The 22,190-nt window shown below is 45.8% G+C and overlaps 1 protein-coding gene across 2 annotated transcripts in view; it reads left to right on the forward strand.

The window, feature by feature from the left end:
• Nucleotides 1-22,190, forward strand: part of CACNB4 (calcium voltage-gated channel auxiliary subunit beta 4) — a 109,706-nt gene that overhangs the window by 1,299 nt on the left and 86,217 nt on the right. For both annotated transcript variants that reach the window (XM_018553598.1, XM_018553600.1), the window contains exon 2: nt 3,523-3,606. In XM_018553598.1, coding sequence (XP_018409100.1) covers nt 3,523-3,606 — 84 coding nt within the window. The remainder of the gene's footprint in view (nt 1-3,522; nt 3,607-22,190) is intronic.

The following is a 22,190-nucleotide window of genomic DNA, read 5'->3' on the forward strand; positions in this document are numbered from 1 at the left end:
TATTTGACACTGTTATGCACTCTCAGGAGCTTGGAGATAGCATGTGAGCTCAAGCAGTTGACAGGGTGGCAGATGTCAGATATTAGCACACACATAACCCTTTTATACCATGAGACACAGAAAAAGCAAGTGACGGCAGTCATTTCATAGTAATCGTGCACAATTATCATAATTTAAATGGCCGCCATTGTAAACAATGTTGTATTCTGATCACTGTCTGTGATTAATACTGAAAATGATACGAATAATATATTGTATTCACATGGTTGTTTTTGGTAACACTTGCTACAGTCGCTGAAGCACCCGTGCCGATATAATGTTTTGCCCCAACCCGTCATTGTTACTTTTGGATGGTCAGCTTTTGTTTACATGTAAATGTGATGGGAAATATATATATAAGTCATGAGACACAGAATAAGGAATTGATATCCTGAATACTATCATTAGATGTATTAAGCACTATTAATGCTTAAGAAAATAATAATATTGTTATTAGAATGCAATATATAAATATATATATATATATATTTATTAGGGATCGGTGCCGATACCGAGTATTTGGGTGAGTACTTGTACTCGCCCAAATGCTCCGATACAGGGGCGTATCTAAAAATCACAGGGCCCCATAGCAAAATGTTGTATGTGGTCCTGTGATTTCTTGTTACGCCCACCTGATAACCCAAACCATAGACTATCTATGGTGGGCTCTGCAGGGTCTTAGGTGGGCTGGTCAAACCCTCTTACCTGTCAGCCCCGATCCACTGCCTCCTCCTCCTCCACGGTCGCTGGTGGGCCCCCGCCTCCTCCGTCATTGGGCCCCACCTCCTCCATCACCAGGCCCGCCTCCTCCTTTGCTGCCGGCCCAGCCTCCTCCTCTGCAGCTGCTGGCTGTCGCTGGCTCAGCAGCGGCTGTAAGGCCTGGTTCACACCTGGGCGTTTTGTAGCGCGTTCGAACGCTCTGCAAAACGCTCAAACACCGAAATCCCATTGTTTCCTATGGGTATGGTTCACACCTGGGTGTATTACAGGCCGTATGAACGCGCTACAAAACACCCTACGCCCAAAGAAGTACAGGAGCTTCTTTGGGGCGTTTTTGTTGCGCGTTTCCATTGGGATACAGCCAAGTAGCCCTCGGAAACGCGCGTATGATGCGTGTTTTTTTACCTCGAATCGCGGTTAAAACGCGCGTCACACGCGCATATTCGATACGCCTAGGTGTGAACCCAGCCTTAGGAGTGACGCGCCGCTGCACACATCACTGACAGGTTGTCAGTTATGTGAACGGCGGAGCGGTCCTCCTCACAGCCACCAGTGACAGCCAGCAGCCTGAGATGCCATAGCGACCCAGGCGGCCCGCACGGTATCCGGGGGATGTCCTGGACCAGGCCCCTCTGTGCCTTGTGCAACATAGCGGCCGCCTGGGTCGCTATGGCAATTGTTCCGCCACTTTCACTTGTTTGCCTGATGAAGGGGATCCTGTGAGACCCCGAAACGTTGTTTAGAGTATTCTACTTGCAACTAGTACGTTAATAAACACGCACTGGACTTGCTTTGGAGTGCTGGTGTCCATCCTTTACTGATGCTCCACAACCAAACAGACATGGCAAGGCAAGACACTCCCCTGCTCCCCAATCCTCCTTCCTTCTCCAAGCTAGTAGATGAACAGCTGCTGGAGACTTCCCTGTTGCTTAGATTTTCTACTGGACAAGAAGTTCTGGGAGAAAAAAGTTTGAGTTTAATACAACTTCAGTTTCAGCAGCGGGGTTGCAGAGTTGTCCGTCCTCTGCAGGAAATTAGGTCACATTGAAACAGCTGGCAGGATCAACAGGTGAAAATAATGAGAAGTGAAGGGAGAAGAACGTATGCGTTATATGAAAGTGTAAATAGAGAAGTCTCAATGGACATACATACTGTACATCTCTTTGTCCGGAGATACACTTTGATGGTGCAGTTGGTCAGTTTTGAAAACCAAAAACATTCCAGCAACAAAAATATTCTAGGACTAATCCTTACCATAAGAGAGTGTCTATGGACATCAGGGATCATTGGTAACTACGGATAGGCAAAGTGCAGCATCCAGTCTGTACTTATCTGCCAACGTACCAAATACAGCGAATGTGGCATTGATTTATTACAGGTATTTACCAAACGATTCATCCCCACACAGCTACCTCCTCATGTATCACTTGCCCCTCCCTTTTAGATTGTAAGCCCTCACGGACAGGGTCCTCCTTCCCATCTTGTCTTGAATTGTATTGTAATGTCTTCCTTATATTGTAAAGCGCTGCGCAAACTGTTGGCGCTATATAAATCCTGTATAATAATAATAATAATATTTATATAGCGCCAACAATTTACACAGTCCCTGCCCACAAGGAGCTAACAATCTAATCTATCTCACACACATACAGGGCTGATTTAGACTGGAGCCAATTAACCTTCCAGCATGTCCTTGGAGTGTGGGAGGAAACCGGAGTACCCGGAAGAAACCCACACAAGCACAGGGAGAACATGCACCCGGTGATCTACCAGAAATGTACTGAGCTCTTAAGTCCTTTAGTGGCCTGGGATCACCCATCAACTTTGTGTCAGCCCTACCCAGTGATTTGTTGCTGAACTACTCAAACCCTCCCACTCTCCTGAATTCTACAACAGGGGTGGACAAGTCCCATGAAGCATTGCAAGACTGACAGTTACGGGCATGACTCTCAGAAGCATGTTGGGATTTGTAGTGAAAGCACAGCTGGAGGGCCAGAGTTGCCCACCCCGGGTCTACAACATAGTTTTTAAGGGGCTGACGCCATTCACAGCTTAAGAAGAAATATTCCCATTCCTGCTCAGTCATCGTGTGTTCTCTTTATATGGCCGGTCCACCCAAGACTGATCTGTCAGTTTCTGGTAATGATGGAAGGTTCATCTTCCAGTTTATGCCTCTAAGGGGAAAAAATGCAGGTATGGGGTTTTTTTGCATTGACAACCCATTTAATGCAATAGTGTGAATGGGCCCCTAGGATTCCAGTGGTGAGATCTCTATGTCTGGAGATCGGCAATTTATGGGGATTGAATCTCCCATTATCATTAATTGTTTCTATTTTATTAAAAAGATGCAACTGGAGCTATGGGAAAAGTCAGAACCCAATAACGGCCACTGTGGCAGTGTGCTAGCAAGCAAGGACCAGAGAGAAATGCGGTCTGAACATAGGCTGATCACCAACTTGCACTGGTCTATGACTTGCAGTGGATTCTCTGGCCTTCGAGGCCAATGCATTCACTGTCAGATGGCCATAACAGAGCACAGATCAGCAGGCCAGACAGCCCCAGACCAAGAGCCAAATACATCCCGTACAATGCCCAGATCTACTCTACTTCATTGTCAAAGGCTGGTCATGAATTGAATGTTTCACTTGCAAATATTGGGCTGTGTGTAGCAGATTTCAAATCATATGATATGGACCGGATTATTGTAGAGCAGAATGAACATTCTGGTGATCACCAAACTCTGGAATGTTTTGTGTTTCTCAGGTATCCAGAGGGACGTCATCCAGAAGAAGTAGATTGAAGAGATCCGATGGGAGTACTACTTCCACCAGCTTCATCCTCAGACAGGTACAATTGTCTTATTGTTATTCTTTTCATCTTTCTTGTTATAGTGGCTAGATATTCATCGTCACAAAGTGGCAAGCAATCTCCATAAACGCAACATTTCTTTTAATTCCTCTTAATATCTGAATCGCCTTATAAAACCAAATCAACATCTGTTCACGGATCATAATAGGATAACTTTGTTCTTTTATGTTTGATGTAAATTGAGGTCATTATAGCCGTACCAAAGCTGCTTAGAACAACCCCCTCTGTGGTCTAGATTTGCTTTACATTGTATATGGTATTAGTTACATAGTTAGTCAGGTTGAAAAAAGACACAAGTCCATCGAGTCCAAACTATAGAGATACAAAGAGAAAAAAAAAGAAGAAAAAGAAAAGCCTAAACAGAACCCTATGCCCACAATTACCCAATGTTGATCCAGAGGAAATATAGCGACAGAATATCAACCAAAAATCCAGAAAACACACATGATACAAATGTTATAAATTGAGTTGCAGATCAGTGAGTAAAATAAGTATTTGATCCCCTACCAACCAACAATAATTCTGGCTCCTCCCACAGACTGGCTATGTGGTACACAGATTAGTCCTGTCACTTTAAGAAGGTGCTCCTAACAACAACTCGTTATGTATATAAAAGACACCTGTCCACAGAATCTCTTTCTTCCATTCAAAACTCACCACCATGGGCGAGACCAAAGAGCTGTCAAAGGACGTTAGGGACAAGATTGTAGACCTGCACAAGGCTGGAATGGGCTACGAGACTATCAGCAAGAAGCTGGGAGAGAAGGAAACAACTGCTGGAGCGATTATTGGCAAATGGAAGGAATACAAAATAACCATCAATCGCCCTCGGTCTGTGGCTCCATGCAAGATTTCGCAGTTGGGACCACAGTCACCAAACAAACCATTAGTAATAAACCGCCATGGATTGAGATCCTGCAGCGCCCGCAAGGTCCACCTCCTCAAGAAGGCACATGTACAGGCCCATCTGAAGCTTGCCAATGAACATCTAAATGATTCAGAGAAGGATTGGGAGAAAGTGCTGCGGTCAGATGAGACCAAAATTGAGCTCTTTGGCATTAACTCGACTCGCTGTGTTTGGAGGAAGAAAAATGATGACTATGACCCTAAGAAAACTTATCAAAAATCGGAATATCCCCTAATTAAGAAATCCCTTTCTCAGAGTTGGTTTAACCGATTTTTGATAAGTTTTGTCGAAACCCTGGAGTTTGGTGTATCATATTGTTTATTAGAAGTTTTTTCGCGTAACTCCTTATGCTCCCCTGTTTGCTATGATCCTAAGAACGCCATCCCTACAGTCCAGCACGGAGGTGACAACATCATGCTTTGCTGCTGTTTCTCTGCTAAAGGTACAGGCCGACTTTGCCGCATTGAGGGGCCAATGGACGAAGCCATGTATTGTAAAATCTTGGATAAGAACCTCCTTACCTCAGCCAGAACACTGAAGATGGGTCATGGATGGGTCTTTCAGCATGGCAATGACCCAAAACATACCGCCAAGGCAACAAAGCAGTGGCTCAAGAAGAAGCACATTAAGGTCATGGAGTGGCCTAGCCAGTCTCCAGACCTTAATCCTATAGAAAATTTATGGACAGAGCTGAAACTTAGAGTTGCCGAGCGACAGCCAAGAAACCTTAAGGATTTAGAGAAGATCTGTAAAGAAGAAATCCCTCCTGAGATGTGTACAAACCTGGTAACCAACTACAAGAAACATCTTACCTCAGTACTTGGTGGAGGAACCCTTCTTGGCAAGCACAAAGTCATCTTTTGCTTGGGGATCAAATACTTATTTCACTCACTGAACTGCAACTCCATTTATAACATTTGTATCGTGTTTTGTCTGGATTCTTGGTTGATATTCTGTCTCTATCATGTAAAATAAAACTATGGTAAAAATGATAGACCTTTCATTTCTTTGTAAGTGGTCAAACTAACAACATCTGCAGGGGATCAAATCATTATTTTCCTCAATATATATATATATACTATGGTGTATTTTCAGATGAATGCAATGCATTACTTATGTAGGCTTTAATAATGATACCATTAATAATATTGAAGTCTGGTGCTTGGAGTCGTTAGAGTTCCATGCATTATACAGAATGGAGCGTGTTCCTGGTAATTAGATGTCGGGGTGCGTCCAGCGGCATGCCTGAGGTCACATGGTCTCTGGTGTCCACCTCTTGTTGGTATTGTATGCTGCTGTTAAGGTGGCTTTGCATTGCAGCCGGCTCACAGCAATAAAAACCTGACCGCTGTTCCAATCCCTCTCCACGCTGTCCAACACTCTAAAAAAAAAAGGATTTGGCACTTTAAGTTCTGAGAGGCAGCAAGAGAATCATATAACAAGAAGCTGCAGCCCCTCCTATGGGCACTGTGAAAAAGCTGCTTAATCTATCTGGAGTGGATTTTGTACAACTCATTTTAAAAGGGATCCCGAGTGTCTCTTCTGATTTTAGCACAGTCACAGCGTTTGCTGGACTGGATTAGAAGCTTGCTGACTGGTTCCACTGGTTGCCCTATAATCAGATGTACAGCGTGGAGCACATTTGTTTTTATACCATCGCGCTGCCATGTTACTGGCATCTGAATCCCGCTGCCGGTGCCTGCTGCCTCATTATACAGTGACCCCTCTGGATATTATTGCCGCAGCGCTGTGTAGCATTTCAATTCATTCGTAAAGCCTTATTTTATTCTAAGGTCAGACTTTGAATGTCAAATGAAACATGTGCCGAGCAAGAATCGGCTTTTAGCGGCTCCCTGTTTTCTCAGCTTCGTCTTCCTGCCAGTCTCAGCAAGAGCGAGCGCTAACTAGTGATTTGGAACCAACCGGTGAAAGAGATTGCTGTCAGGGAGGAAGGAACGTGCCCGGGCATTGATTACGTAACCAGGCGAGGACAAATATATCCTGGAAGTCCCGCTGTCATTCCACCTCGGTGATGTCACCATCCCGGCATCGCCGTTATATTTAGACTTGTTATAGGGGGATACCTGTATATAGGTGAAGTACCTTTTAAAGAGAACCTGTGACTAGTAAGCAACTAGTATGTAAGCTGCGGAAAAATTTGGTTCGGATATTTTGTTATTTCGGGATTCGGATCCAAAATTACATTCGGTTCCGGGTTTTGGATCCGGACAAAAAACACATTTTCGTTAGTTTCGGATGAGTTTAAAAATATTCGTTGCGAATACCACAGAAAACCATATACAGATATTAATACTAAAGCTGAATCTCCTAGACCCCAATAGCATTCGGGATCCGAATTTCCAAACTGCATTCTGGAGCACCATATACATATATTACTCAGGCCTCGTTCACACTAGACACAGTGAGTTCCGGCCCGATTCTGGCCAGAACGCACTGCTTCGCCGACTCACTATCTTGTGGGGCAGGAGGGGGCGTGGCGGTCCATTGAAGTGAATGGCACCGTATCCACGCCCGCAATGTGATCGTCCGCACGGGAACGCAAGGCACCTTAAGCCTGAGGTCCGGTCCGAACAAAATGCTGCAAGCACTATTTTGGTCGGACCGGACAGAATGTGCCTTGTGTTCCCGTGCGGCCAAACGCATTGCAGCCGGAGGAGCGTGGCTACGGTGCCATTCACTTCAATGGACTGCCACGCCCCCTCCTGCCCCACAAGATAGTGAGCGGCCCGCAATGCGAAGCAGTGCGTTGTGGCCAGAATCGGGCCGGAACGCACTGTGTCTTATGTGAACGAGGACTAAAGCTGAGGTTCTCAGACTCGAATGGCATTTGGGAGCTCCAGAATGCAATTCGAAAATTTGGATCCCGAATGCCATTCGGGTCTGGGAGCCATCTACATATATTACTAAAGCTGAGGCTCCCAGATCCGAATGGCAATCAGGAGCTCCCGAATGCAATTTGGAAATTTGGATCCCGAATGCCATTCAGGTCTAAGAGCCTCAGCTTTAGTATTATATGTATATACTGTATATGGTTCCCATGTTGCCGTAACGAAAATTCATGTTCAGACCCATTCGGATGCATTAAACCGAAAAACACATCTGATTGGCCAGAAAAGTTCGATTTCAGTCCAATTCAGTTTTCTTTTTGAACGAAATTCGGAAACGGAAATTCAGATTAGGACGCATTCGGATGCATTGGGATTCGGAAATTCGGATAAATTTGGGAAATTTTGTCCGAACATTGATTGGGAACGAAACGAAATCGCACATGTCTAGCTGTCATACAACATTGCAGGGAAAAGAACCAAAAAATTAAGTATCTGAAATGAAAACTTGCAGAGTTTTTGCTTTCAATAAACATTTTTTTTAATTCATTGGCAATGTGCCTTTAAAGTCGCCAGCACATTTGACTTCTTCAGGTAGAGTCAATTCCCTAGCCCAGCCCCCTGCCCTCTTTCCACGTCATAGCCCCCTCCTCTTCTGCCTATATCTAATTCAGAAGCAGGCAACTTCACCACTCCAGCTGTTGTGGGACTATAAATCCCATGAGGCATTGCAAGACTCTGACAGCCACAGCAATGACTCCCGGAGGCAGAGGCAGGATGGGTTTCGTAGTACCATAACAGCTGGAGTGCCGAAGTCGTCTATTCCTGGTCTAATTACTGTCTGTGTTGTGCGAAATCTTTCAATGGGGACACCGGCTCTGGTGCAGTGGCGTCACAAAGGGGTTGCAGGGGGTGTGGCCCGCACCCGGGTGACACCAAAATGACTGACAGTCATTTTGGTGTCACAACGAGGGGAATTCCTCTCACTATAGAGGGGTTTTTTTTCTCTAGAAGTTTCACAACTTCCTGTTGTGTGTCTGAGCCCGGAAGTGAAGGGAATAAGATGCTACCAAACTGAAGCCCTATCTGTTCTAAAAAAAAAAAAAAACAAACAATGTTTAATACATTAGACTACAAGACTGAAAATATCTCATGTACTGAACCAAAACATCACCAAAAGGGAGGACAAAAAAAAACACTCTGAGACTCATGCATGGGGGATTTAGGGGGTGAGAGGCTTCGGGGTTCAAGGGGGCAAAGTGATATTAAGGTCACACTGTGAGGGGAATTTATCAAAACTGGAGCAGACAAATTCTGGAGCAGCTGTGCACGGCAACCAATCAGATTCTCTCTTTCATTTTCAAATCCCAACTAAACAAACTGAAGAGAGAAGCCGATTGGTTGCCATGCACAGCTGCTCCAGATTTTGTCTGCTTAAGTTTTGATAGATTCCCCTCAATGTGTTTAGGCTATTCCAAATGCTGATGAAATCACAATGGACGCTGCTCCTTGATGTTTAAAGTTTTAGGTTCCTGCAGAATCAACCGGTCCCCTGAGCACTGGCCCTGATATCCTGTTTTAGGGTGGCTCATTTCCCTTGCAGGGTCCTATGGAGCCACCCTTGTGTGTGCTAGTAAGCGGTGTGTGTCTCCACAAACACACAGACACAGCAAGGGAAGTCACTCACCTGCTCCCCGCTGCTCCTTCTCCCCTCTCCAAGCTAGTAGATGGACAGGAAGTTCAGAGAATCTGTGCTGAGAGAGTTGGAGCTGTTCAGAAACATGATGACTGTAAATGTTTGGGCAACAATTTAAGGAGATGTTTTACTGGGCAATGTATATTTGTTTCATCTGGATTCATTATTGAAAAAAGTTTGAAACTTTAATATTGCTTTAAGAATAGCCTAGTAAACATGTGAAAAGGACCCCGGAGTGCCCCCTGCTGACAAGAAATGGTGAACATTAATATGCGATACTTCATATTAAAGGAGAACTATGAGGTGAGTGATTTTCACTCAACCTCATAGTTGGAGCCAACGTGTGACAATTAAACTATCACAGGTCGGCTCAATAGATCAGGAAGTGAGGGAACACATAACGTTGCTCGCTCACTTCTCGATCCTGTCGCTGCAGAGAGCCGTGACTGTCACTCACAACTCGCTGCAGGGATTCCTCCCTCCCCTCTCTGATCCTCTAGCGCTGACTGACGGAACGGACGGGGAAGGGGGCGGGTACAGCTGGCTCTGCCTCTAGATAGGCAGAGCCAGCTGTCAATCACGCAGCTAGGTGGATCTCGACAGTAATGTCGGGATCCGTCCCGGCTGCGGCGGTCTCAGTATATCTCTCTCTCTCTCTCATACATATATATATATATATATATATATATATAATGTATATATATTATGTATGATGTATGTATGTGTAATATAAACAATGTTACATTCTCTGGGTCCCTCACTGTTTTTGCCAATGCTGACAAATCTTTTCAGTTCCATGAGCCGGCCCTCTGTACCTTTCACATCATTATATTTCAAGGAAATGTCTGGGAGCTCGGGCCGACTGCCAAGTGTTAAAAACAAATTTAGTTGAGTAGGTGTGAAAGTGAATGAGCTGTAAATAGAAAAGAACCTGATCTGGAAGAATAAAAGGTGTGAATTTGCCTCGCAACATTTTGGAAAACATTTAAATTAAGAAATCAGCTGTTTTCTGTGTGAATGTGCTTCGGGTACAAAGAGCCCCGCAGCAATTATACCGCCGCACAGCAACTGATCACATTTCAATTCACTTAAAGTGACCCCGTCACATCAATTACAACAAAGCAGTTCTCTGTAATGAAGAAACAGAATCCTTACTTTTCCTGCCCCCTGTGCCACTGGGCGCCACTTTATTGCTGAGGGATAGTCCCCCCGCAAAGTCGGCTGGGAAAGTGACACTTCCACCAGTGTCGCATATGCGGGGTCCTCGAGGCTCTGTTGTGGTGATAGCTAATAGTCCTGCACAGGCAAAGCATGGGTTAACTTTATACCAGGGACGTGCGGTCGGGGGAGGCAGAGCCTCACCTAGTATTATGGAGGAAAAAGCTGTCAGCTTCAAGTCTGAAGCTGACAACTTTTTCTCCATTCAGATCGGCATCTAACAGGTTACATAGTAGGAAAATCCTCCCCGCTGTGTAACCTGTCATGGACGGAGCGCTGCCTATTCATTACAGGCGGCGCTGCATCCGGCTTTTGACAGGTAGTTAGGTTACACAGCAGCGTGCTTCCCCAATGCTCGTGTAACCTAACGTAGTGAAGCCAGAGCTGCAACAGCCTATACTCTGTGTTAGAGGCATGAGCTCTGTGGATGGTTTGGACCAATGGCAAAAGCACCGTTGGTCCAAGCTGTCCAATCAAAAAAGAGAAGAAAAAAATACTGAGGACATCGTTCTCGATGCCTCAGCAGTGACGGGCAAGTGTGGGACAGGGAGGCTCCTCGCTGTCTCCTTCCTTCCTCCACACATAGCTTGGTGACCAGTTTGGGGGGTGGAGTGTCAGGGGGCTGGGCATTCTGTGGGTGGAGTGTCGTCAGGCTGGTGGCGGGGCTGGGGCGGGCAGGGAGAATGCCTCACCCAGCACGGAGGTTACCGCACGTCACTGCTTTAAAGCTAAACTCTAGGCAGATATACAGTAAAAGGCATTATTAGACATGTAACTCCGCAAAAAAAAAAAATGTGTTTCATTTTGGATCCATTCGGATTTTTATTTCTTTTGTTTTTCGGATTTGGATCCAAAATTTGAATCTGTTCGTTATTCGGATTTTGGATCCATCCAATTTTTTTGTCTCCAAACCCATGACTTTGCCTCTAATACAGCCCCCAAAAAAACCTGATTTCCCAGAGAACAGTCACATGTCCTGTTTTGTTTTGAACGAAATTCGGTTGGATCCGAAGTTTCGTTAAAGGGACATTCTGATTTACGTTCAGGCCCCATTCAAAATGCATTATGCATTCAAATATCAGAATTTAACGACATTTGGAACAAAACAAAATGTACATGTCTACTAAAGCTAAAGCTCAGAAATAATGAAATACATCATTAAATGTAATATTTTTTGTTAGTACCTGAATTTGATCAGCTTTAGCCTCTTGCCGACCCTGTACAGCAGAGCTCAGACCGGGGTAGGGAGAAATAAAACAAGGAGCCAATCAACTTATGTACTGACAAAGAGCACTCTGACAGGAGGAGAAAGCAGAAGAGAGATGAGCTCACCGCTGTGCTGCTTCTTTTACTGTCCAATCACAGGCTGGGGGTGGGTCCATGACTGCCTTAGACATGTCTCTCCTCTGACTGTCCTCCACAGTACTTTGTTTATCACCACTTGATGTCCTCGGTCTTCCATGTAAAATAACAACATCAGCTTATGCTGTAATATTTATCTTCTCCTGCAGTACTTTGTTTCTGCCTCTAGAGGTCCTCGTTGTCATGCTATAACTTTGCGCTAAATGCATGGTATCCATGTTATCGCACAGCACATGGTACTTCCGGCTTGGTGTGATGGTGTATTGCGTTGGCTTTGATTCTCAATGGTACCCCAATAAAACTCCCAGCAGGCGTGCGATCCATCGCTGTGCACCTAGCAGTAGCGCAACAACGTGCATTGCGATCTGGTTAAAAAAAGGAGTGCATTCATTTTTCCACTGCGCAGCCATGCAATACACTGCGGGTTGCGCAACACTATAGTTTGTATCCACCCCTAATCCAACGCAACTGCTTAGAGTTATTAAAGTACAAAGATCTTGGCACTGAAGGCGTCCAACCTAGAAGGGAAATGGAGAAGCACCCAGTATAAGGAGTGGAATAGGGAGCTCTGCAATGGGAATAAGAGTAAGACACAACTCTGTCTTTGCGTCACATCCAGACTATACCGCCATGAGCACAGGACCAGTCCACAGAACAGACCTCCGAATATAATATAACAATGGGAGGACATATTTTATACATTGCAGTGTATATTTCACTGTTACATTTCTATTTCCCATTAATAGTTACTGTGGCCGGGTATTGGAGCCAGGCCTGGAACACTGCAGACAGGGAATTGATGTGGGACATTATCTCCGTTTCATCTGGCATATAGAGTTTCAGTGAAAATTTCATTTGGGAACATAACTAATTACCAGGATATTAGGCAGAAGGAGTAAGTAGGTCAATGCTTGTCACACTTCTTCATAATATCATCACTCTAATGTCACATTAATAAGAATTGTTGGCTTCTGCTTCCCACTTCCAACATTCGTGTCACTCTCTGGCAGAGGCTACGCAGCTGGGACATATGGGACATGTACACTGCCTGGCCAAAAAAAAGTCACACACTCTAATGTTTCATTGGACCGCCTTAAGCTGTGATTACGGCACGCATTCGACGTGGCATCATTTCCATGAGAGCTTATGCAATTTTTGTTGGATTCATTTTTCACCAAGATCTTGTAGTGATGATGGGAAAGTCGGACCGCTGAGTAAAGTCTTCTCCAGCACATCCCAAAGATTCTCAATGGGGTTAAGGTCTAGACAATGCGGTGACATTAAAGAACATGTCTCTACAATACTAACAAATTATAGGGGGGAAAAGCATATTAAACCTCAGTTCCAGGCTAATTTGTTTTCAAATGTCCCTAAGCAGATGATGCTCTGGCTGCAATACTCACTACCACTCCAGTGATGTCACCTGCAGTATTCTCTTTTGACCACAAGATGTCCTCAGTCTGAGTTGAATGTCACCCGGAATCATTTAATTTGGAACATGGAGGACATACCGTCAGTGTAGGTGTCATGAACCCTCTCTAAGGAGCGCACCATGGCACCCTTCACTCGGTGCAATGATGCAGAGAGCAGCGCTCACATCATGACATCAGCATCACTCGCTGCATCATTTAGGACCATTTGGCCCAGAGAAGCATCACATTACCTGCAGGAACACTTCAGCAATGGTGACTGTACAAAAGAAAGCAGAATATACTGCCTGGGGTGTTACATGATGAAAAGGGGGAGCACTGGGGGGAGGGGAATCTAGAGCCCAGAGTTGGGCTTTGAAGGAGAACTATGGGGACGGTGTAATCAGTGGCGTAACAATCGCCATAGCGACCCAAGCGGCCGCTATGGGGCCCGGCCAGGGCATCCCTCTGATGCCGTGTGGACCGCCTGGGTCGCTATGGCGTCTCGGGGTGCTAGCTGTCACTGACATAGCTCAGCAGCAGCTGTGAGGGAGAACGTTCTCCCTCACAGTCGCTGCGGAGCTGTGTCAGTGACAGCCTGCAGATACGACAGAAGAGGCCGGTTACACCGGCGTTTGCAGTAAAGAAGGAGGCGGGGCCCGCCTAACAGCAACCCCGCCTCCTCTCACATCACTGGTCAGCGATCTAAGAGCAGGGGGCAGTGATGCAAGAGGAGGAGGGGCCCGTCGATAGGAGGCGGAGCCCGGGGACAGAAAAGGAGGCAGGGGCCCGGCGACCACGGAGGTGGACAACGCTGACAGGTAAGAGGCGTGCAGCCCAACTGAGACCTTGCAGAGCCCACTATAGCAAGTGACATAACTAGCAATCACAGGACCCCATACAAAATGTTGCTATGGGGCCCTCTGATTTCTAGTTATGCCCCTGGGTGTAATCACAAATTGCCTATCGCTCAGTTCACGATGTTCTCTCTGCAGGCAGCAGTGGGTTTCAGTCATCGCTCCCTGCAGAGATTCCCCCCTCCCCTCTCTGTTCCCCTAGCACTGACTGAAGGGACCGACAGGGAAGGGGGTGGGCACAGGTGGCTCTGGCTCTAGAGAGGCAAAGTCAGCTGTCAATCAGGCAGCGGGGTGGATCCCGACAATATTGTCAGGCTCTTTCCCAGCTGCAGCGCGGCTCTGTGCTGTTAGCATATAGTGGGCAACAGCTGAGCTCCTGTGACCCTAAAGAGAACAAACGCCAAAATAGGCTTGGCCATAGTTCTCTTTTAAACAGCTACATCCTAATTCAGCCAATTATGGGCGGGCTTTAGTGATGCTGTAGAATAATTAACATCAAAGGCTGTCAGAAAAGATGATACTAACCACTATTGTGAATTTGATAGTGGGTCTACCAACCACTTTACCCAAGCTAAGCCCAAGCCAGCTCCAGGACCCACCTCCTTTCACCCTAGCACCCCCTGGTAGTTTTTTCCTTTTTTACATTTTCCAGGTGTCTTCAGGCCGGTCACATAATGTCCAGGGTTCCCTTCAAATTTTCTCCAGCAGCGGGCACTCCTCAATGATGCAGAAAGCAGCGCTGACCTAATGACATCAGTGATGCTCTCTGAATCATTGAGCATGAGAACAGGTTGATGTGGTGATGCCCCCTGTTCTGCCTCCGCAGTCTAAGCATTGAAAGTGTGATCTCTGTAACTTACGGTTGTGGCGTAAAGTTGTCAGACAGAGCTCAATCCATTATGACACCTTGATCATTAAGAAGTTTAATCCGAATTGTGCAGATCTTTACAAAAGCGAACACTGGGAAGGTCAAAAGATCATAATATAATCGACTCAGCAAAGGACATGTGGCTGAGATGCAGACTGAAACATAATGAAGAGATATCTACACAGAGAAAAACATGAATTACGGGGAGGGTGGAGACAAATACCAGAGACAAAAAAGCAAAAACTTAAAGACATATCACAATGCATGTATAACATTACACCCCCTCAAGGGGTGAGTCCATGATGCCCTGCACTCACCTCGTTTCCTCAGTTTACCAGGTTAAATGACGTTGGGTGTGAATGAACCCAGAAGACTGAGGACATCTAGAGGCAGAAAGGTGTTATTGCAGGGAACAGTGCCAGTGAGGACGTGAATACTGCAGCTTGAGCTGTGCTTTTTGTTGGGCAATTGGAAAAGTATATGCATCTTGCTGCACTCCTTACTGGATTTCTGAAATAAATAGAGGTGGGTGCTTGCAGTGACCACAGTTGGCGCCGTGAAATAGTACGTAGATATAAAGGATGCCACCAGTACACCAAGCTGTTTGTGTTCAGCAAATGTCCATTTTAATGACAAATGTTGTCATTCAATTGTAAGCACTTTCAGGGCCTCGCAGGGTCCCCTTCATCAGGCTCAGAATGACACCACGTGCAACCATAACCTTCATATATAGACATACAAATCAGTGAATAAACAGAACAAATCCCACCCCTGTAGGACAACTAGAAACAATTCTCCCGCCAAAATGAATTAAAAAAAGGGGGGCAATTGGACACATGGAGTGGGTAGGCTGCAAACCCTGAGCTGATGCCAATGAGAAAAGTTTATGTTTGACTGGAGAATACTTAGAAATAAGTTTGAAGAGTACTTGTAAATAAAAGAAAAATACAGTTGGCGATCGAAGTCTGAAAACTCGCAACTTTGTTAATTGCAGGGCTGAGATAGTTTGCCGACTCATACGTTTTCATCTAAAAGAACATTTAGTGAAGCCGTTAATTGCCTGTCAGTAGTGGCATTATGCAAATGTGAGCCAGTGTAAGACAAAATGAATGTTGTGGATGTGTGGGGGGACCGGGATGAGTCAATCACTTGTCTCTCCATTAATCCACACAAAGAACAAAGAGTGTTTTAGAAGATGTAATGGAGCTGGAAGTGCAGCCCACAGTGTGTCAGGGGGAAAAAAGGTCTCCTAAAAACTCTATATGTGAAAGACACAATTCCTCCCACTCATTGGTTCCATGTCAGGCATTGAAACATTCTGATTGGCAAAGGGCATTTTTGGCATTACCTGCAGATTCATCCATTATCTAGAACTCTTGTTAGTTAAGTCCAAAGTTCTGATACAACTCATCATCATGATGCTATTAGACTTACTGCAGCGGACCCTTCTCTCAATGTTTGTACTACATCCTTTCTGCATGTGAGCAAGCAGGCTGCTCAGCCATATTAGCATATTTTCTGCCTTCATTTTTTGATGACCTTTTTAATGACTCGCCACCTTGCTTCCTGATTAGCAGGGAAGCCATCTCCATCCTCCCTTGTCACCAGTTGATGAGGGAGCATGGAGCCGGCTTTGTGGCCAAGCAGGAAGCTGGGGGGGCAGGTAATGACTCGCCGCCTGGCTTCCTGATTGGCCAGCTTCTTGACCAATCAGGAAGCCAGTCAGCAAGTCATTACACGTCGCCCGGCTTCCTGATTGGCCAGAAAGCTGGCTCCATGCTCCGTCACAAGGTGGCCAATCTGGCCAATCAGGAAGCCTGGCGCCATGTAATGACTTACTGCCTAGCTTCCAGAATGCCGGCTCCATGCTCCCTAGTACAAGTGACGAGGTGTCAGGATCCAGATCTGAATAGTAAAGTATATCACCAGCACACCAACGTAAAATCTTCAACGAGTGGTCATTTTATTGATGTACACACATCTCATAAAGCAATGTTTCGGGGCCACTCAGGGTCCCTGTATCAGGCAATTGCAAACGTTGCTCAATAAAATGACCACTCGTTGAAGATTTTACTTTGGTGTGCTGGTGATCTACTTTACTATTTGGATTTGAAGTGACGCCATCAACTATCACTGCAGCACCCACTTTAAAAAGGGACATACCAGTATGGAATGTGGTGGAAACCTCTTAGGATCCAGATCTGAACCCAGGGCCTCTGCTGTGTCTGGCGGTGGCTCTACTTGCTGAGCTACTCTGAAACATTGGATAGCTCCTCTTGTGTACTCCTCAGGTAAACCTAGCTTCTGCTGAACTCCTTGCTCCTCCCTTGAACTTCCCAATTTAGCCATGCCTCTGCACTTCCTGTTTGCCAGATTATTGTGCTCCTGCCAATATCTTGCTTCCTGCTGCCTGTGCGATACAATCCTCTCATACTGCTACCTATGTACCGACCTTTGGCTGCTGATTCACCGACTCCTCTTATCTTTTTCTGCTTCATACCTGATACCTCTGGCTACTGACCTCGGCTTGTTCGCTGACTACGCTTCTTCCTGCTCCTATACTACTACCGTCTGCTTGTGCACCGAACTCGGCCTGTTATACCACAAATTTCCCTGCTGTTTCAGCTACTGGACTCTAAGCCTGATCCCAGATCGTGACATGAGGGAGCATTGAGCGGGCTTCCCGGCCAATCAGGAAGCCGGGCAGCGTGTAATCGGCACCGTTACTAGTATCGGTATCAGTGCATCCCTAATTATTTTGCATACTTGCATTAGTCCAGCTTGGCCCCTATGTAAGTCTGTAAAAAAATGCAAACTTCTTTAAGCCGATGGGCTGGTATGATTTTTTTCTTCACTTGCACCCCAAAGACCACAACACATAAAATGATGGGGAATTTGTATAATGACCAAAATGTCAGCTCACCCCCCAACCTGTATACTGGCCCTTCTGATTAATAAATTAGAGTTAGGTGCATGAGAAGGAAAAGTCTAAATACATCCACCAGCGAAGTTTGAATTGAATTGCAATATATAATAAGGTCTGATTGGAACCTGACAATGTAAAGTAACAAACTTTAGGAAGAAGCTAAATCTTTTAATGTTAATGTCTTTATGGTTTGTTTGTTTTTTACTGTCACTGCATCAAGTTCTCCCTTTACTGTGCTCATGGTGGAGAACTCTCATGCTTCTCTCACATTCCAAGCAAAGCCTGCACCCCCTGAAATCATTGCAGATAGTAAAGAAGCTATAGCTTCCCTTGCTATCTGCAGGTTTTTTTTTTTTATTCTGACAGTTGCTGCCGTCAGAATAATAAAAAACAAAACAGCATAGAAATAAATAGCTAGTTTGCTATTGGCTATTTCAATTTGTAATAGCCAATAGCAAGCTGGCTATTGCACCCGCCCTCTGCTGCTGTCAATCAGCAGAAGAGGACCTCATGGAGAACTTCAAGTCCACCGCTGCTGATTGACAGCAGCGGTGGGTGGGTGCAATAGCTAATCTGTTATTGGATATTGCAAAATGAAATAGCCAATAACATTCTAACTATTCATTCCTATGCTGTTTTTTTTTTCTCTGACTGACGTCGGCCCCGAAGTCAGAAAAAACAAAAATACCCCAAAAAGCAGGGAAAGATTTACTCTGCTAGATCAAGCAGATTAAACCTTTCCAGGGGAAAATGTTTCTCTCCCGGGTGGCCAGGAGCCGCTATCTAATAGCGGGAGACTTACGGAGCGTCCGGGAGAGTTGGCATGTCTGCTGAGGCATGTTCATTTCGTTAGCCAAGCGCTGAGTAGCTGTTCTGCAGCACTTCACTTCTCTGCAGCAGCTTCACTGAACGCTCCGGATACACAGTGCTAAGCACAATGGCGGAGGGTAATATTTTAGACTAATAAATACAATTTTTTAATTAATATTAATATGGTGTGCTCGTCCCCAAAAACATTAAATGAAATGAATTTTCCTCTATCGGGGTCCAGGCACCCTTCTCCAGCGCTGCCACGGGCGTGTGCCCACAGTTACAATGGCCGCTGGTGCTCTGCCCCCACCTTCTCCGTCACTCTCAGCGCTCTGCATCCACATTAATTTCTGCTGTGAGTGCTAAATTAGCAGTGCTGAGTACTGATTTGCAGCACAGCGTTCAGCAGCCGTTTGCTAACTCAGCTCTTGCAGCGGCTGAACAACTGAACGCGCCTCTGATGTCACACTGATGTGGCACAGCCCAATGCCTGGAGACGCAGGTGTATTTGATTTTTGTTATTTCCTCTCTTCTAAGGAGACTAGAAGTGAGAGGATGATAATAACTATTCCGTAAACATCGATATGTGCTGAAAGTGAGAAGTTTTTTATAGAAGGTATAGTTTGACTAAATATTATATGAAGCCAGGGGCGTCCTGAGGCCGGGTGTCACCCGGAGCATTTACCGGGTGACACCCCGTTGTGACGTCACCGCGCATGCGCAGCGATCTTATTGATGCATGCCGGCGGCTATCTTGATGAAGGACGCCGGCAGAGAGAGGAAGGTAAAGTCACCCGGCGGGATAAGGTATGCCGCCGGTCCCTTCCTCCTTCCCGAAACTGTTGGGCGCTCAGTCCGTGACCGAGTGCCCGACTTTTCAGAGGGGGGTGACAACAAAATGACTGTCAGTCATTTTGGTGTCACCCCTCCATTGGTGTCACTGCGTGATGCCACTATATGAAGCTCTAAATATTAAAGGGTATCTATGGTCAAAAAACATAAGTTCAACCCTACTCCTAATAACCAGATCCATCTAGAAGTTTGTAAACTTACTTATTGAAGATGCCCAAAGGATGGACTTCCTGAATGCCCTTGTGTCACATCAGTCACAGAGCCTGCCTTTTGAAGTACAACTCAACGTCTGAACAATGTAACATTATCATTGCTTGCTGGAAGCAATGCACGATGGGATATGTAGTGTTGGGAAATCGAGATTGCATCACATCAAGCAGCAAGGAAAGAGACACAAAGCACACAGGGAATCCAGGAAGGTGTTGCAGGTGATGGGCAGATGGAAGGCAGCACTCACTACATAAAAGGGTTTTCTTTTCAAGTAAGCTTTAATTGTATTATCAGAAACAACTCTACTATGTATTCCTATTACAATGCTGATGTGATAACAGGAGAGGATATGCCAGGAATTTACAATTCTTTTAAAGTCAAAATGTTTTAAAACTATTTCAAATGCAGAAGAAATCACTTACAGCGGATGCTGCTCCTGAATGTTTAAAAGTTTTAGTTTCTCACAGAATCAGCTGGTCCCCTGAGCACAGGCCCTGATATCCTGTTTTAGGGTAGTTTCTTTCCCTTGCAGGGTCCAATGGAGCCACCCTTGTGTGTGGTAGTATGCTGCGTGTGTTTCCACAAACACACAGACACGCCAGGGCAAGCCTCTTCCATGCTCCATACTCCTCCTTCCTTCTATCTCCAAGCTAGTAGATGGACGGCTGCTGCACACTGCTCTGTCCCTTGTGATCTTGTACTGGACAGGAAGTTCAGGGGAGTGGAGCTGAGAGAGTTGGGGTTGTTCAAAAACATGATGACTGTCGTACTTGGGCAAACATTAAAATAAATACTTTTCTGGGCAATGTATATTTGTCTGATCGGGATTCATTATTGGAAAATGGTTTGAGAGTTTAATATTACTTTAACGACTTACAAGAGTGTAACCAGTCCTGCTTTCAGGAAATGTATGGGATTTCTAACAATTAGATTATTAAAAACATAAAAAACAAAAGAAAGGTCCCCTTTAAGATCTGTGCATTGAGGTAACCTGTGGTAAAAAGCTCCTCACCTTAATGCACGATCAACATTGGTGTGACATTTACTTGGAGTGAAACGCTAATGTGCAACACACGCTCACTGCAATACACCACAATGTACAAGCCGTGTGTGGTATGGTGGCATGGCAGCCCATACAAAGGGCCGATTGTAGAGCTGTTCCTATAATAAGGCAGTTTGAGGCTGTTGCCTAAGGTGGCATCTCTTTGGGTCACGTGGAGGGAGTGGCAGACAAAAGGCAGCATGGCTGCTCTGCTGCACAGTGTTTGCAGTGTGCCTGCTGCCCCCTTTTTGGCCATAACGTCCCAAAAGAGCTGGGCAGGGAGCTGTGTCAGGGCCATACACATATATACACTCGTCTCTTAGCAACCTGGGATGCTCTTGCTGGCGTCCCGCTGAGCTCCTGGCAACCAGTGATATCATTGTTTGCCAAGAGCCCTGCGGGACGCCAGCTAAAGTGTCCCAGGTTGCTAAGAGCTGGGTGGGGAGATGTATATGGCCCTTTCCCCCCACGGATTGTGCACCACCACAACACAACCTACCCCCACCACCTCAAGTGGCAAAAGGCTGGGGACACCCCTGACCAGTTGGTTGTATTTACCCCCACACTAAGAGGGTTATTCACAAAGCTGACGAAGGCAGCCAAGTGAATAACCCAGCTGAAGTGAAGTGAGCCGAACGCTGTTCAGCTATTCACTTCAGCCTTGTACGGCTCATTTCAGCCGTACATTGGCTAAAATCAGCCGTATATCGGCTGCCTTCGGTCAGCCGAACATGTTGTGCATGTTCGGCTGAGCTGAAGTGCAGAAGCCCGTATTCTCATAGGGGCCGAATGGCAGTGAGTGGATAGCCAAATGCCACAGAAAATAAATTTAACCTCTTGCCGTCCGCCCGTTAAGAAAAAACGGATGGACGGCAGACTCGCATCCGCGGGTTGCCGTCGCCAGACGGCATTTTTTTCCTGCTCGCGCGCGCACGGGCAGGAAAGACAGACCCGACCACAAGCGACGAACCCCCACCGCATAATGTAGAACCTGACAGATGCCGGAAAAATATAAACAATTGGGCAGAGCTAGCGGTGACATCAACTGTTTACTATTGGCCGGCACCTGCCAGAGTCTTCTAGCAGGTCCTGGGCAAAAAATAACAACTGGGCGGAGCCTGCCGTGACGTCATGGACAGGCTCCACCCAGTTGTTATTGTTTAATGACAGATCAGCGTCCCCAGGTCATTTGGGGTCGCTGATCTGTCATTACAACTGGGCGGAGCTAGTCGTGAGATCACAGCTGGCTCCGCCCAGCTATCATTTGAATGAAGAATGGTCGGCCCTTCGGCAGGTCGTTCTTCCCACATTGGGTGTCACTACGGGTCAGCCGAGCCAAAGCATATGGGTTCGGCTCGGCTGCCTTCGGCTGCTGTACGGACTATAGCGAATAGTCCGTACAGCAGCCCTTCGAATAACCCTGTAAATGTTCTCAGTTCTCCCCAGCCCACCACATCCCTTAACATGTCAGAAAACTGCAAGTCATTGCATTCCTAGTTTATTATCACAGCTCTTAAATAATAAATGAGAAAATACTTTATATTTCTGGTAGTAGAAACT

Source organism: Nanorana parkeri, unplaced genomic scaffold, assembly GCF_000935625.1.
Source record: "Nanorana parkeri isolate BGI_ZX_2015 unplaced genomic scaffold, ASM93562v1 scaffold125, whole genome shotgun sequence".
NCBI lineage: Eukaryota > Metazoa > Chordata > Amphibia > Anura > Dicroglossidae > Nanorana > Nanorana parkeri.